Source organism: Rattus norvegicus, chromosome 16 (genome assembly GCF_036323735.1).
Source record: "Rattus norvegicus strain BN/NHsdMcwi chromosome 16, GRCr8, whole genome shotgun sequence".
NCBI lineage: Eukaryota > Metazoa > Chordata > Mammalia > Rodentia > Muridae > Rattus > Rattus norvegicus.
This window is the reverse complement of record NC_086034.1, coordinates 19147723-19159313: the sequence shown is the minus strand read 5'-3', so window position 1 is coordinate 19159313 and position 11591 is coordinate 19147723. Positions and strand designations below refer to the sequence as shown.

At 53.7% G+C, this 11591-nt stretch overlaps 1 protein-coding gene across 2 annotated transcripts; it reads left to right on the top strand.

Moving 5' to 3' along the window:
• The first annotated feature begins 261 nt into the window (after positions 1-261).
• Positions 262-10482, top strand: Cope (COPI coat complex subunit epsilon). Of its 2 annotated transcripts, NM_001399438.1 has the most exons (10): positions 277-445; positions 2955-3017; positions 3982-4082; positions 4835-4987; positions 6612-6665; positions 7165-7246; positions 8752-8907; positions 9447-9515; positions 10199-10273; positions 10351-10482. In NM_001399438.1, the coding sequence occupies exons 1-10, from the start codon at positions 320-322 to the stop codon at positions 10396-10398; spliced, it is 927 nt and encodes a 308-aa protein (NP_001386367.1). In that variant the 5' UTR covers positions 277-319; the 3' UTR covers positions 10399-10482. The 2 variants fall into 2 exon arrangements, with proteins under 2 accessions (XP_063131256.1, NP_001386367.1); XM_063275186.1 differs by having other exon boundaries at positions 262-445; positions 10199-10482.
• The last annotated feature ends 1109 nt before the right edge of the window (positions 10483-11591 follow it).

Sequence of the window (11591 nt, the reverse complement as noted above, 5' to 3'; positions counted from 1 at the left end):
ACCCGGAGCAGTCCCGCCTGGGAAAGTTGTGAACGAACCCTGGCAGATGAATGTGACGTCACGGAGAGCCACTGCGCAGCCACCCGCTCCAGATCCCTCAACCAATCCCAGCTTCGACCGCTTTTCAGTGTTTTGGTCCTGAAAACCTTGTGTTTGTTCATCGAATCCGATCTATAGTTCTCGGGAGGCTTTGCATGGTTTCTGTTTCAACGCCTCCTATTGGTCCCATAGAACTACGTTTCCCATAGTTCCCGGCGGCAGGTCCCTGCTTCCGGCCTACGTGTCTCCCAGGAAGAAGACCGGTTAGAGGGGTGGTGACATGGCTCCTCCGGCTCCCGGCGCGGTCTCTGGCAGCTCTGGAGAGGTAGACGAGCTGTTCGACGTGAAGAACGCTTTCTACATCGGCAGCTACCAGCAGTGCATTAACGAGGCGCAGCGCGTGAAGGTAGGCAGCGTGCGGAGCAGTTCTGAGGTTTTGGTCGGCGGACTCGGTTTTTCTTATAGTCAAGGATAGTTTTGAACTTACTGTGTAACCGAGGCTGACCTGAAGTCCTACGCCTTCAGTCTCCACCCCTTGAGTGCTAGGCTGACAGGCGTGCACCCCTGTGCCCAGCTTCCAAAATTTTATTAGTTGATTGATAGCTCAATTCGTAGCCCAGGCTGACTTGAAGTCAGGGTAATGATGAGGTGACAGGTGTGCGCCACTGGCTCTATCTTGTAACCTCTTACTATTTCGTTTCTCCTCACTCCCCTTTCATTAAGTGTTTAGGCAGGCATCGTGGTGCACGCCTTCTATCCCAGCACTTGGGAGGCAGAGGCGGGCTGATCTCTTAGTTCAGAGTCAGCCTGATCTTCATGAGGGGTTCTAGGTCAGTCGGATAATACTGTAATCTGTCTTAATAACAGTCTCAAGCCAGAGGTAGTGTCGCGTCTCTTAAATCCCAGCACCCAGAGGCAGAGGCAGTCAGTTCTCTGCGTTTTAGGCCAGCCTGACCTACATAGCGACTTCCAGGGCAGCCAGGGTGCCACAGAAAAATCCTGGCTTGGACTGTACCCTCCTCGCCCTCCCACCCCACCCCCCCAAAAAAAGAGAAGTCCGATTATAAATGAAGACAGTCTCCTTTAGCCCAGGCTGGCCTCGAATTCCTCATCTTGCTGAAGAACACTGAATTCTTGATTTTTGTGCTTCCACTCTTGAGTACTGGGATTGCAGTGTGCACTGCCAGCCCCAGTTTATGCAGTACTGGAGGTGGGAAGCACAGCGTTGATGCAAGTGTTCTACGGACTAAATCCCAGCCCTGGCTTTGTTTTATGTTTTAAACAGTCGCACGTAGCCCAGGCTGTCCCTAGATTCAGCAGTCTTGCCTCAGCCCTCCCAGATGCAGGATGACAAGCCTGTGCTTGTCTTTAGTTCATTAAAAATGGGAATTGTCTGCAACAGCCTGTGTTGTTGACAGGATCACCTATCACTGATCCCTCTCTGCATGTGTGTGGAAAACAGCATTCCTGCTGGGCTCAGTGAGAGACAGAGTTGATGGAACTCCAGGCTTTCTAGGTGCAGTAGCCTCGGCAACAGAGGCCAGGCAGGCAACCAGGAAAGTGGTAGTCTCAGGCCTGGCTATTTTGACTGTGAAAACAGCGTAGCATTCCAGGGTCAGGGCATGATGGGCTGGAGTGTGGCTAGGGTAAAGTGTGTAGAGTAGTGTGTGGAGGTTTGTTCTTACTGGTCTCAAAGCTCTCTTTTCTTAAGGTTCTGGACAAGCAGCACTTCCTAGCTTTCCCAGCGGCTCTGTATTCACTGAAGACATCTAGCTCCTAGAAGGTTCTCTCTAGTCCCAGGCTCTTCTCCCATCTCAGAACAGCCAGATGTGGCGTCCTGTCATCCTTAGGACCTCTTCTATCTCCCTTCCCATAGGTCCCTTTCCTCTATGTCTCTGCTTTTAAGGACTTATGTGGTTAGGTGTAAGTTCCTGATTCTGGACTCTGAACTTTAGGGATGCGGGACAATAAATGTTTAGTCACCAGTCATTGACCCAGCAAGCTACTTCAGTGACTCTCTGTGATACCGGCATCTTTCCTTCCTCTCCTTATGCCTTTCAGGTTTAGGGAGACATCAAGACTCTTGTGTACTGGTCAGATGCCCCACCCTATGTCCTCGCCCAGTGTTGGTTGAAGCTTGTGCTCCCTCTCTCTCATCTTCCCTTTTAGTACCTACCACAAGTACACAGCAGCCCCACCTCCGACATCAGCCAGCCCAGTCTCCCTGGGGCCCTCAGCATGTCTCATAGTCCAGGCTGGTCCTTCTGCTGAGTTCCCAGGATCTCTTCAGATAGCATGCAGGTGGCCTGGTCACCATCTGTTCTTCCAGGCAGGGAGAGCTCTAGAACTGTAGGTGGCTTGAGGCAGGGCCTCTCCCTGCTGCAATTTCTGGCCACATGAGAGCTGCTGGTTGCTAGACTGCAGTGATCAGGGGCCCCTCGGTGTGTGGTCCAAGCTCCTCCAAAGGCTGAGGCAGGAGGATCATTAGACTCTGTCCTGGGTGCTAACTAAAATAAATGTGTGTATCCACCGACCACAGAATGGCCTAGCCTGTGTGCCCAAAACACAGTATATCATCACCCTGTCCTCACCCCAGGTATCACACCCAGGAGGCCGAGGCTGGAAGATTTCAGGTAGTTCATGATCAGCCTGGACTCTAAACTCAGTAGGACTTTTCTGGGCTGGGGCATGCAGCCCTGCTGCTGCTGCAGCCATATGGCACTGTGCCCTGATACCTGGGGTGATGACAGCCTCATTGAGATAAGATCAGGCTTTTTACACTGTGCCCTCTGTGGAGGCTCCTTTGGGGCTTCTGGGCCTCCTGGATTCCAGCTAAGGCCCTGAGCTATTAGCCTGAGTGCACCAGGGAAGCTCCCAGCAGGCTCCTCAGCCTCACTCAACAAATCTCCTCACAGCTGTCCAGTCCTGAGAGAGAAGTCGAGAGGGATGTCTTCCTGTATAGAGCATACCTCGCACAGGTGAGTGTGGGCCGCCTGGGAAGGGCACAGGTACTCTGCAGGAAAGCTGTGGACAGTCAACCCAGGGGCCTGGGTCACCATGCTTCATCATGGGGAGGGTTGGGTATGTGTGGTCTGAGGACAACTTGTGGGGATCCATTCTCTTCCATTGTATAGGTCCTGAGAATTGAACTCAGGTCACCAGGCTTGGCAGCCGTCTCACATAGCCCAGGCTGGCCTTGAATTCACTATGTAGCCCAGGATGACCTTGCTTCTCCAGCCTCCACCTCCTTTGTGCTACCATTACCCACATAAAACAGTGAGGTGTATTTTCACCCATTTGTTCTAAAAACAGCCCCCAAGCCGTGCAAGATGGCACAGACCTGTCGTCCCAGCACTTGGGCACCTGAGGCAGGAGGAGCTCACGTTTGAGGGTGCCCTGGGCTACACAGCTAATCCTGCTCAAAAAGATAGATTTCTAGTGACCTCTGAAAAGGTCTTCTTCATTCTGGCCTAGGGCAGGGCTCAGGTGCCCAGGAGGAGCCTGCCAGTCAGCCTCATCACAAAATGTGTGTCACAGCCTAGGTTTCATGCTCTGTGTGGGTCAGGGGAATACTGCGTGTAACTCTCTCAACAGGGCATGGCGACACACACATAATCCCCAGCACTTAGAAGGCTGAGGCAGGGGCATTGCTGCAAGTATGAGAGCAGCTTGGGTGAGAAAGATAGGTGGCTCCAAAAGTAGCCATAGGTGTCAGGAAGGGGTCTGCCAGGTGGGGGAAGGTGGAGCACAGCAGATGCCCTCTGTCCCCACACTGCTGACACATATCCCCAGCTACGGCAGCAGGGGAGACATGAGGAGCTTGCCGTTTGCTGCTGATGCTCATGGCACTGTTGGCTCGAGCAGCGGGTTGCTGATGTTGGCTGTGGTTTGGGAATACGAAGCCTCCAGGTAGGAACGACTGACATGCACCTATGACCGTAGAGGAAGTATGGTGTGGTCCTGGACGAGATCAAGCCTTCCTCGGCTCCAGAGCTCCAGGCTGTACGAATGTTTGCTGAGTACCTTGCCAGTGAGAACCGAAGGTAAGGCTTGGCCAGGGCAGGTGGCACTAGGCCCAAAGAACCTGGGGCCCAGGGTCTGCTCCCACTTGCAGAGAGGGTAAGATGTCCTTACTTCCTATCCCTTTACTTCTGGTGTCTCCATTTCCCTCCCCTGCTCAGTGGAGGTGATGACAGCCCCTTCCACACAGGCTGTGCTCAGCTGGGCGTGGCTGTATGTTGAGTGTGCTAAGTGTGCACATGGCCTTGGCTTCCTAGCACTGAAAAGAACATGGAGTGGGGGCTCTGGGAACCATTCAACAAGCCTTGTCCTAGAGCCCCAGACTCAAGAACACCGTCCCTTCCTAGCAGCTGTGCTGGCCATACCCAGGGTAGAGTAAATCTCACCTGCTTCGCCTGAGGCCAGGCCTGTTCACGGGCTCAGCACAAGGCCATACAGAGGCCTTTAGGATTCCCACCACACAGAAGTTGATCACTTCTGATGCAGTTTCTCAGCTGTCTCATGCCGTCCTCCAGCACACAGCTAGCCAGTCAGGAGTGCCTGTTCCCACCAGTTATGTCACCTGCATGAGAATGGATGGCTGCAGGCATCAAATGCTGGTCCCTGATGCAGCTTGTTGGGGTTGCCTGGTGCCCTGTAAAGATAGCCTGGCCACACTGTGGCTTGTTCCTGTGCACCCTGGGCTGACACCTCTGCGATCCTGAAGAATGGGATCCCTCAGAGACCCGAGGCCAACTCCTGCCTTAGCCTCACTCTGAGCAGCCACATCTCACAGGGACAGCATCGTACTGGAGCTGGACCGCGAGATGAGCAGAAGTGTGGATGTGACCAATACCACTTTCCTGCTCATGGCTGCCTCCATCTACTTCCATGACCAGAACCCGGATGCAGCCCTGCGCACCCTGCACCAGGGTGACGGCCTTGAGTGGTGAGTGCCTGAAGCCTGCTTCCTCTAGCTACTTTAAGAGACAGGGTCTCGGGGGCTGGGGAGATGGCTCAGTGGTTAAGAGCACTGACTGCTCTTCCAGAGGTCCTGAGTTCAAATCCCAGCAACCACATGGTGGCTCACAACCATCTGTAATGGGGTTGGGTGTGTCTGAAGACAGCTACAGTGTGCTTATATACATTAAGTAAATAAATAAATCTTTAAAAAAAAAAAAAAAAGAGACAGGGTCTCACTGGGGCCCAGTCTAGCCCCCACTCCCACAAGTTGTCCACTGATCTCCACACTTTTGCTTGGGCACACACATGCGCACACACACACACACACACACACACACACACACACACACACACACATCCATACAAATACTATACAAAGAAAAGAGAACTAGGTAAGTCCAAGCTGAAGGACCCCAGAGGGAGAGTAAGAGAGGAATACAATCAAAATATGTTATACTTGAGTATGAGTCGTCCAAGAATGGGTTTAAAGTTACCAAAATAGGGCTGAAGAGATGGCTCAGTGGATAAGAGCACTGACTGCTCTTCCAGAGGTCATGAGTTCAATTCCCAGCAACCACATGGTGGCTCACAACCATCTGTAATGAGATCTGGTGCCTTCTTCTGGCCTGCAGTTACATACGCAGGCAGAATATTGTACATAAAATAAATAAAGTTACCAAAATAAAGATAAAAAAGAAAGTGGGGATAAGCAGGCAAGGCAGACACCTAAAATCCCATCTCCTAGAAAGCTGAGGGAGGTGACTCAAGCCTGCGCGCGCGCGCGCGCACACACACACACACACACACACACACACACACACACACACACACACACGTACATATTTTTTTCCTCCCTAATTTGGGGACAGTCATGTACAACAGTGCATGTGTGCTGCAGAGCAGAGAACAGTTTGTGGGAGTTGGCTCTCCATCCTGTGGGCCCTGGAGATTGAACTCAAATCATCAGACTTCATAGCAAGTGCTTACCCTCAGACCATCTCTCAGATAGGTTTTGAGGCTAGCCTGGGCAACATAGTGAGAGAGCTTGTTTCAAGTGGGAGTGGGGAGGCAAGGTCATTTGCCTTTCATCCCAGAACTTGGAGGTAGAGGGAGGATGATGTGGAATTCAAGGTCACCCCCAGCTAATGTCAAATTTGAGTCTAGCCTAGGCTACATGGAATCCTATCTGAAGGAAAGGGGGGCAGAAGATCACAGGTTCCATCTGGGAACTGCAGGAAACGTAAATAGAAGAGCAGTAGAAATGGAGCTGATGGCTACAGGACCTGGGGCCAGCCTGTCTAGAAGGGAAGCCAGGGACAAGTGGCTACATGAGTCATCTGTCTTCCCGGGAGCTGAGACAGAGGCTGATGATGGTAGGCAAAGGTACTCTGGGGCCATGGCATCAAGCAAGTGCTCTGTGTTGTCGCCCCCCACAGAGGCAGGGGTAGGTCTGGGCCCCTCTGCTTGGCCTACAGAGGAGTACAGGCAGCAGGTCCCACCCGAAGAGCCTAAGGAAGATCCCAGAGCCCTGTCATCTCACTGGAAAAGAGGAGGTGTTTCTCTTAGCAAGGCCAAGTGCCTGCCAACCACTGTCTCTGCCCTGTCCACAGCACGGCCATGACGATTCAGATCCTCCTCAAGCTGGACAGGCTGGACCTAGCCCGGTGAGCCACAGCCAAGACCAACCCAGACGTCAGCCTCAGCTTCCCCGAGGCCTCTTATTTCTTGTGCCCCATACAAGTGACACACACCCCTCTCCTAGCCTCTTCCTGGATCCTTTGCTGGGAACAAGGGTGTAGGGCTCTGCTTCCCTCTGTCATGCTGTGGGCAAACACTGTCCTATAGGGTGATGGGAGGCTCTGCGCAGGACATGTGGGAAGCCAAGTCCTATCTCCGTTCTTTGGGGGATGGGTGGGGATTGTTGGAGACGGAGTAGCAGCTCCCTAGGCTGTGGCAGGCCTGGAGCTTACCCTAGATGGTACCACACAGCTGAGCTCTGTCCTGGGTAGCATCTCTCTGCATCTGTACCATTCGGGGCAACAGGAGGGCCAGCCATGTCTTCTCCATATCAGCTGCACACAGACTAGTAGGAGAGTGTGCCAGGGTCCATCCCTAGGTTCTGGGGCCCCCAGGCCACTCAGTGCCCGACCTCTAATGTCCCAGGAAGGAGCTGAAGCGGATGCAGGAGCAAGATGAGGACGCCACCCTCACCCAGCTGGCCACTGCCTGGGTTAACCTGGCCATGGTAAGCTCCCCAGGAATCGGGAAGTGGGAAGGCAGGGACTAAGAAGTGTCACTCCTGTGGCTGCACCCTCTGTTTAACCAAACCTCACCTGCACATGATGGCAGAGCCCTGCAGACACTGACGAGGCTCCTGGAGAGAGAGTCCAGCCAGGCAGCTGGCCAGCTCTCAGTGTCCCCCAGACTTGGAGTGGTTCTGCCCTGCTCTCAGGGCTCCTTTCGTGGGCTGGTGACAGCCGGGCATCCTTAGCTCACACTGCCTGCCTCCTGCCACCTGCCCCATTCTGGTTTCTGGGCTTGGCCCCCTCTCTGAGCTCTTCTGCCCACAGGCCTTTACAGGAGAGCCCAGTGGCCCCTCAAGTGCTTCTCCTCTTGGGTGGGAATGGCCCCAGGTTTTCTGGAGGGGTACTTACTTAGTTTCAGTTTGGGTTTTTGGGTTTTTTCTTTCCTTATGGGACTGGCATGGAACCCAAGGTCTTACTCGTGTCTGGCAAGTGCTACACAGTAAACTACATCCCGGCCATAGTTTGCTTATTTTTATTTAAATTTAGCTTTGAAGGATTTTGTTCTGTTTTAAAAGCAAGTGTCACATAGCCCAGGGGTCATCGGATTGGCCATGTGACTGAGGCTGTTGTAGAATTTCTGATCTTCCTACATCCATCACCCTAGTACTGAGATACAGGCAGGCACCCCATGCCCTGCCCCTCTTACAAGATTGATTTTTGCATATGCATGCAGTACCTGAAGAGGCCAGAAGGGGGTGTCAGCCCCTCACAGCTGGAGTTACAGGTGGCTGTGGTGTGCCCAGTGGATGCCAGCAATGGGTCCATTTAAAGAGTAGCTGCTTACCCATCTTCAGCTCCCTGACCTTTTTTAAAATTTAAAATTTTTGAGCCAGATGGTAGGAGTGCACACCTTCAGTCCCAGCTCCCAGGAGACAGAGGCTGGTGGATCTCTGTGAGTAAAAAACTAGCCTGGTCCACAGAATGAGTTCCAGGACAGCCAGAACTCTACAGAGAAGCCCTGTTGCAAAAAGCCAAAAAGAGTGTTAATTTTTACCTTAGACAGAACTTCACAAGGTTCCACGTAGTGGCTTTGAGTTTACTGTGTGTAGTTTACTAGTATGGGACAACATGTGCAGAGGGGTGGAGCCTTGGTGTTTGTCCTGTAGGGTGATGGGAACTGCTGTCCTGCCTCAGCCCTCAGAGGAGCCGGAGTTGCAGGCCTGCCCTAACAGGCCTCACTGCCTTCTACCGCTTAGAGACTCAGTGTCCCTGTGGTCCCAACACACACCACTTCCCTGGAAACCCCTTTTCTATAGCATCTTAACAGTGGTTAGAGCGGGCAGTGTAGGAGGGACAGGCGGCCTCTGTGTCTTCATCCCTCCACTCAGGGTCCTCTGCTGGAAGGGAGGCGGGACCTGAGCTGGTCTAGAGAGTGACTCCCTGGGGTGCATCATGGAGGGTCGGGCCAGCAGGTGACCAGCAGTTGACCTAGGTGTCCCCACAGGGTGGTGAGAAGCTGCAGGAAGCCTACTACATATTCCAGGAGCTGGCAGACAAGTGCTCGCCCACACTGCTGCTGCTCAATGGCCAGGCAGCCTGCCACTCGGCACAGGGCCGCTGGGAGACCGCGGAGGGCGTGCTTCAAGAGGCACTGGACAAGGTGGGTGTGGCACATGCTGGCCAGCATGGGCAGCACTGCTGGCCGGCATGGGCAGCACAGCTGGCCATGGGAACCAGGTGACCTGATTAGTGAGCATGTGCGCTCTCCAGATCACTGCCTCCTCAGCTGCCTGCTGTGGGGGTCTCCAGGATGACAACTAGTTGTTTCCCTTCTGCTTGTCCCCAACCTTTACCTAATGTAGACCCACTGCCATCCCTGCCTCAATGGAGAAAGACTGGCGATGTAATTTTTGGCATAGGGGTATGGGTGACTTCACAATTATCCAGCAGTTTAATGTGGAGCAAGGAAACTTGGTGCCCCCCAAAGCTAGGAGGACAGACCCAAGCCACGCTGAGCAGGAAGCACAAGGCCATGGTCCCTCTGCCTTACAGAGTGAATGACGAAAACTCTGGGACAGCCTGGTGCCACCTGCCTTCCCTGTGGTAACTTAGACAGGCTCTTTCTGGCCTCAGTCAGATGTTGGTCTGAGGGTTCAGGGCCTGGGTTTTGTTGACTGCCTGTTCTCCATCTTTTTCCAGGACAGTGGCCACCCTGAGACCCTCATCAACCTCATTGTACTGTCACAGCACCTGGGCAAGCCCCCTGAGGTAGGCTGGAGTGTGACTTAGGCCTCAGCCCCTTCAGGATGGTGGTGAGGACAGAAACAGGACAGGTAGAGGCCAGTGGAGACCTGGGGGAAGAGGAAGTTGGTGCAGCTTTCTGCATAGGTAACCAGGGTGCAGCTTGCTGAGCCCTGAGCCAGCATCTGTTGCTGTCCCAGTTGAGGACAGACAGCGTCCTCAGTGTTGTGTACACAGGGCTGGGCTGGAGCTGCCTGGCTTTTAGGTCCTAGAACAGTGGCTCTCAAGCTGAATGTTAAATGAGCCCTTCACATACCCGCATAGCAGATCTTTACCTCACAGTTGATAACAGTAGCAAAATTACACTTCTGAAGTAGCAAAGAAAATTTTATGGTTGGGGGTCAGCACAACATGAGTAACTGAATTAAAGGGCCACAGCTTTAGGAAGTTGAAAACTGTCTTAGAACCTAGGACATGACAGCTCAAAAAGCTTCATCAGCCAATCACCTGCCCTGGCCACTCCCTCCCTGGAGCCTCTGCTGCACCTCTGAGGCTAGCTGTGGATGTGCTTCCCGATCCCTTAAGCCTGTCCTGGCTCTCCGTTGGGGGTGGGAGTCAGGGTCCCTCCCATGCTCCCACCCCATCCTGCATGGTAGCATGGCTTTTGGATCCCCATATCTGCCCGACTAATTCCACCCCACTCTCCTCAGGTGACAAACCGATACTTGTCACAGCTGAAGGATGCACACAGGACCCACCCCTTCATCAAGGAGTACCAGGCCAAGGTGCGCAGAGCGGTTGTCCTCGGGATGGGGAGGGAGAAGGCTGTGTGTCTCATGCTGTGTCCCATCTCCCACTGTAGGAGAACGATTTCGATCGCCTGGCACTGCAGTACGCACCCAGCGCCTAAGGTGGAGATGCCGTGGTGACCCCACTGTGTGCTGCAGGATGCTGTCCTCTCTTCCTTGTCTGCCAATAAAGTCTGCTCATGGTCTCTCTGCCTGATACCAGGCGCTCACTCTGACAGGACTGGGTCTTGGAGGAAAGAGTCCCAGGCTGCCACCTCACTGTACATCACCAATCCTACACTCCAAGCTTCATGGTATCTCACCATGATCCCCTAGCCTCCCTCGGTCCCCAGTCTACCCTACAAGCACCCCCAGGTAACCTCAGTCAGCATCCAGGGAAACTGAGGTACAGACCCACCAAGGGAGCCGTCAATGAAGGATGTTTCTGCTCAAATCTAGGACCCTAGGGCCTATTGTCTGGGCTGCCACTTTGCACAGCATGACAGGTGCAGGGTCACTGGCGGATGGACCCATGTGGGCCCTGCCTACCATACTTAGCTATAGTGAGGGGCCCCAAACAGGTAAGGTCCCACTGGACAGGAAGGAGGAGGCCTATTAGCCCCTGTGTTGACTCTGGGCCACTAGTTGTGCTTGTGACCTCACCTTAACTGCTGGGGTAGCCATCTGACACCAACTCAGATGCCACTGCAGTGCAGCCACTGACAATTGGCCCTGTGGCAGAAGGGGACAGGGCACCAGTATCAGCCTAGCACAGGCTCCATTAGGGAACCCTGGTCCTGGGCCTACAGTCACATCACCCCACACCTCTTTGGCAGGCATCCCACCTCCCTTGCCAAGAAGAAACTCAGGCTGAGCAGGCTTCTTCACTTACAGATGGGCACTGTGTTTGCCAGATGGCACCAGGATTTGCCAGGAGGGACTGGGAAGGGCCCCAGCCCCTAGCCTGTCAACTAACAACTCAGGCGAAAAGTACAAGAGCCCCTCACCCACAGGGGTTTCCAGTCAAAAACACTTGAGAGGTCGGCACACCGATCACGTGGGCACTCTAAGGGAGCTGTGGGAGGGTTGGGTTCACTGCCCTCCTCAGCTGCATCGTGAGACCCTGTGACATGCTCAGTAGTGGGCCTTCCCTAGAAGCATGACAAGTTTGGGTTCCCAGTGTTCATGTAGAAGCCAAGGGCACAAGTGTCTGTTCCTGGGGTTGGGGGTTAGGGGTGGGAGACAGGAACCCCCCTAGGGTACATTGGCCACCTGGTCTAGTTGGATCAGTGAACCCACGGTCAGTGAGAGATCT

Excerpts from the sequence above, each read along its gene's own strand:
- Cope (XM_063275186.1), top strand. The coding sequence starts at position 320 with ATGGCTCCTCCGGCTCCCGGCGCGGTCTCTGGCAGCTCTGGAGAGGTA. Across the intron at positions 7,247-8,751 it reads CCTGGGTTAACCTGGCCATG|GGTGGTGAGAAGCTGCAGGA; the intron begins GTAAGCTCCCCA and ends GTGTCCCCACAG. Across the intron at positions 8,908-9,446 it reads TTCAAGAGGCACTGGACAAG|GACAGTGGCCACCCTGAGAC; the intron begins GTGGGTGTGGCA and ends ATCTTTTTCCAG.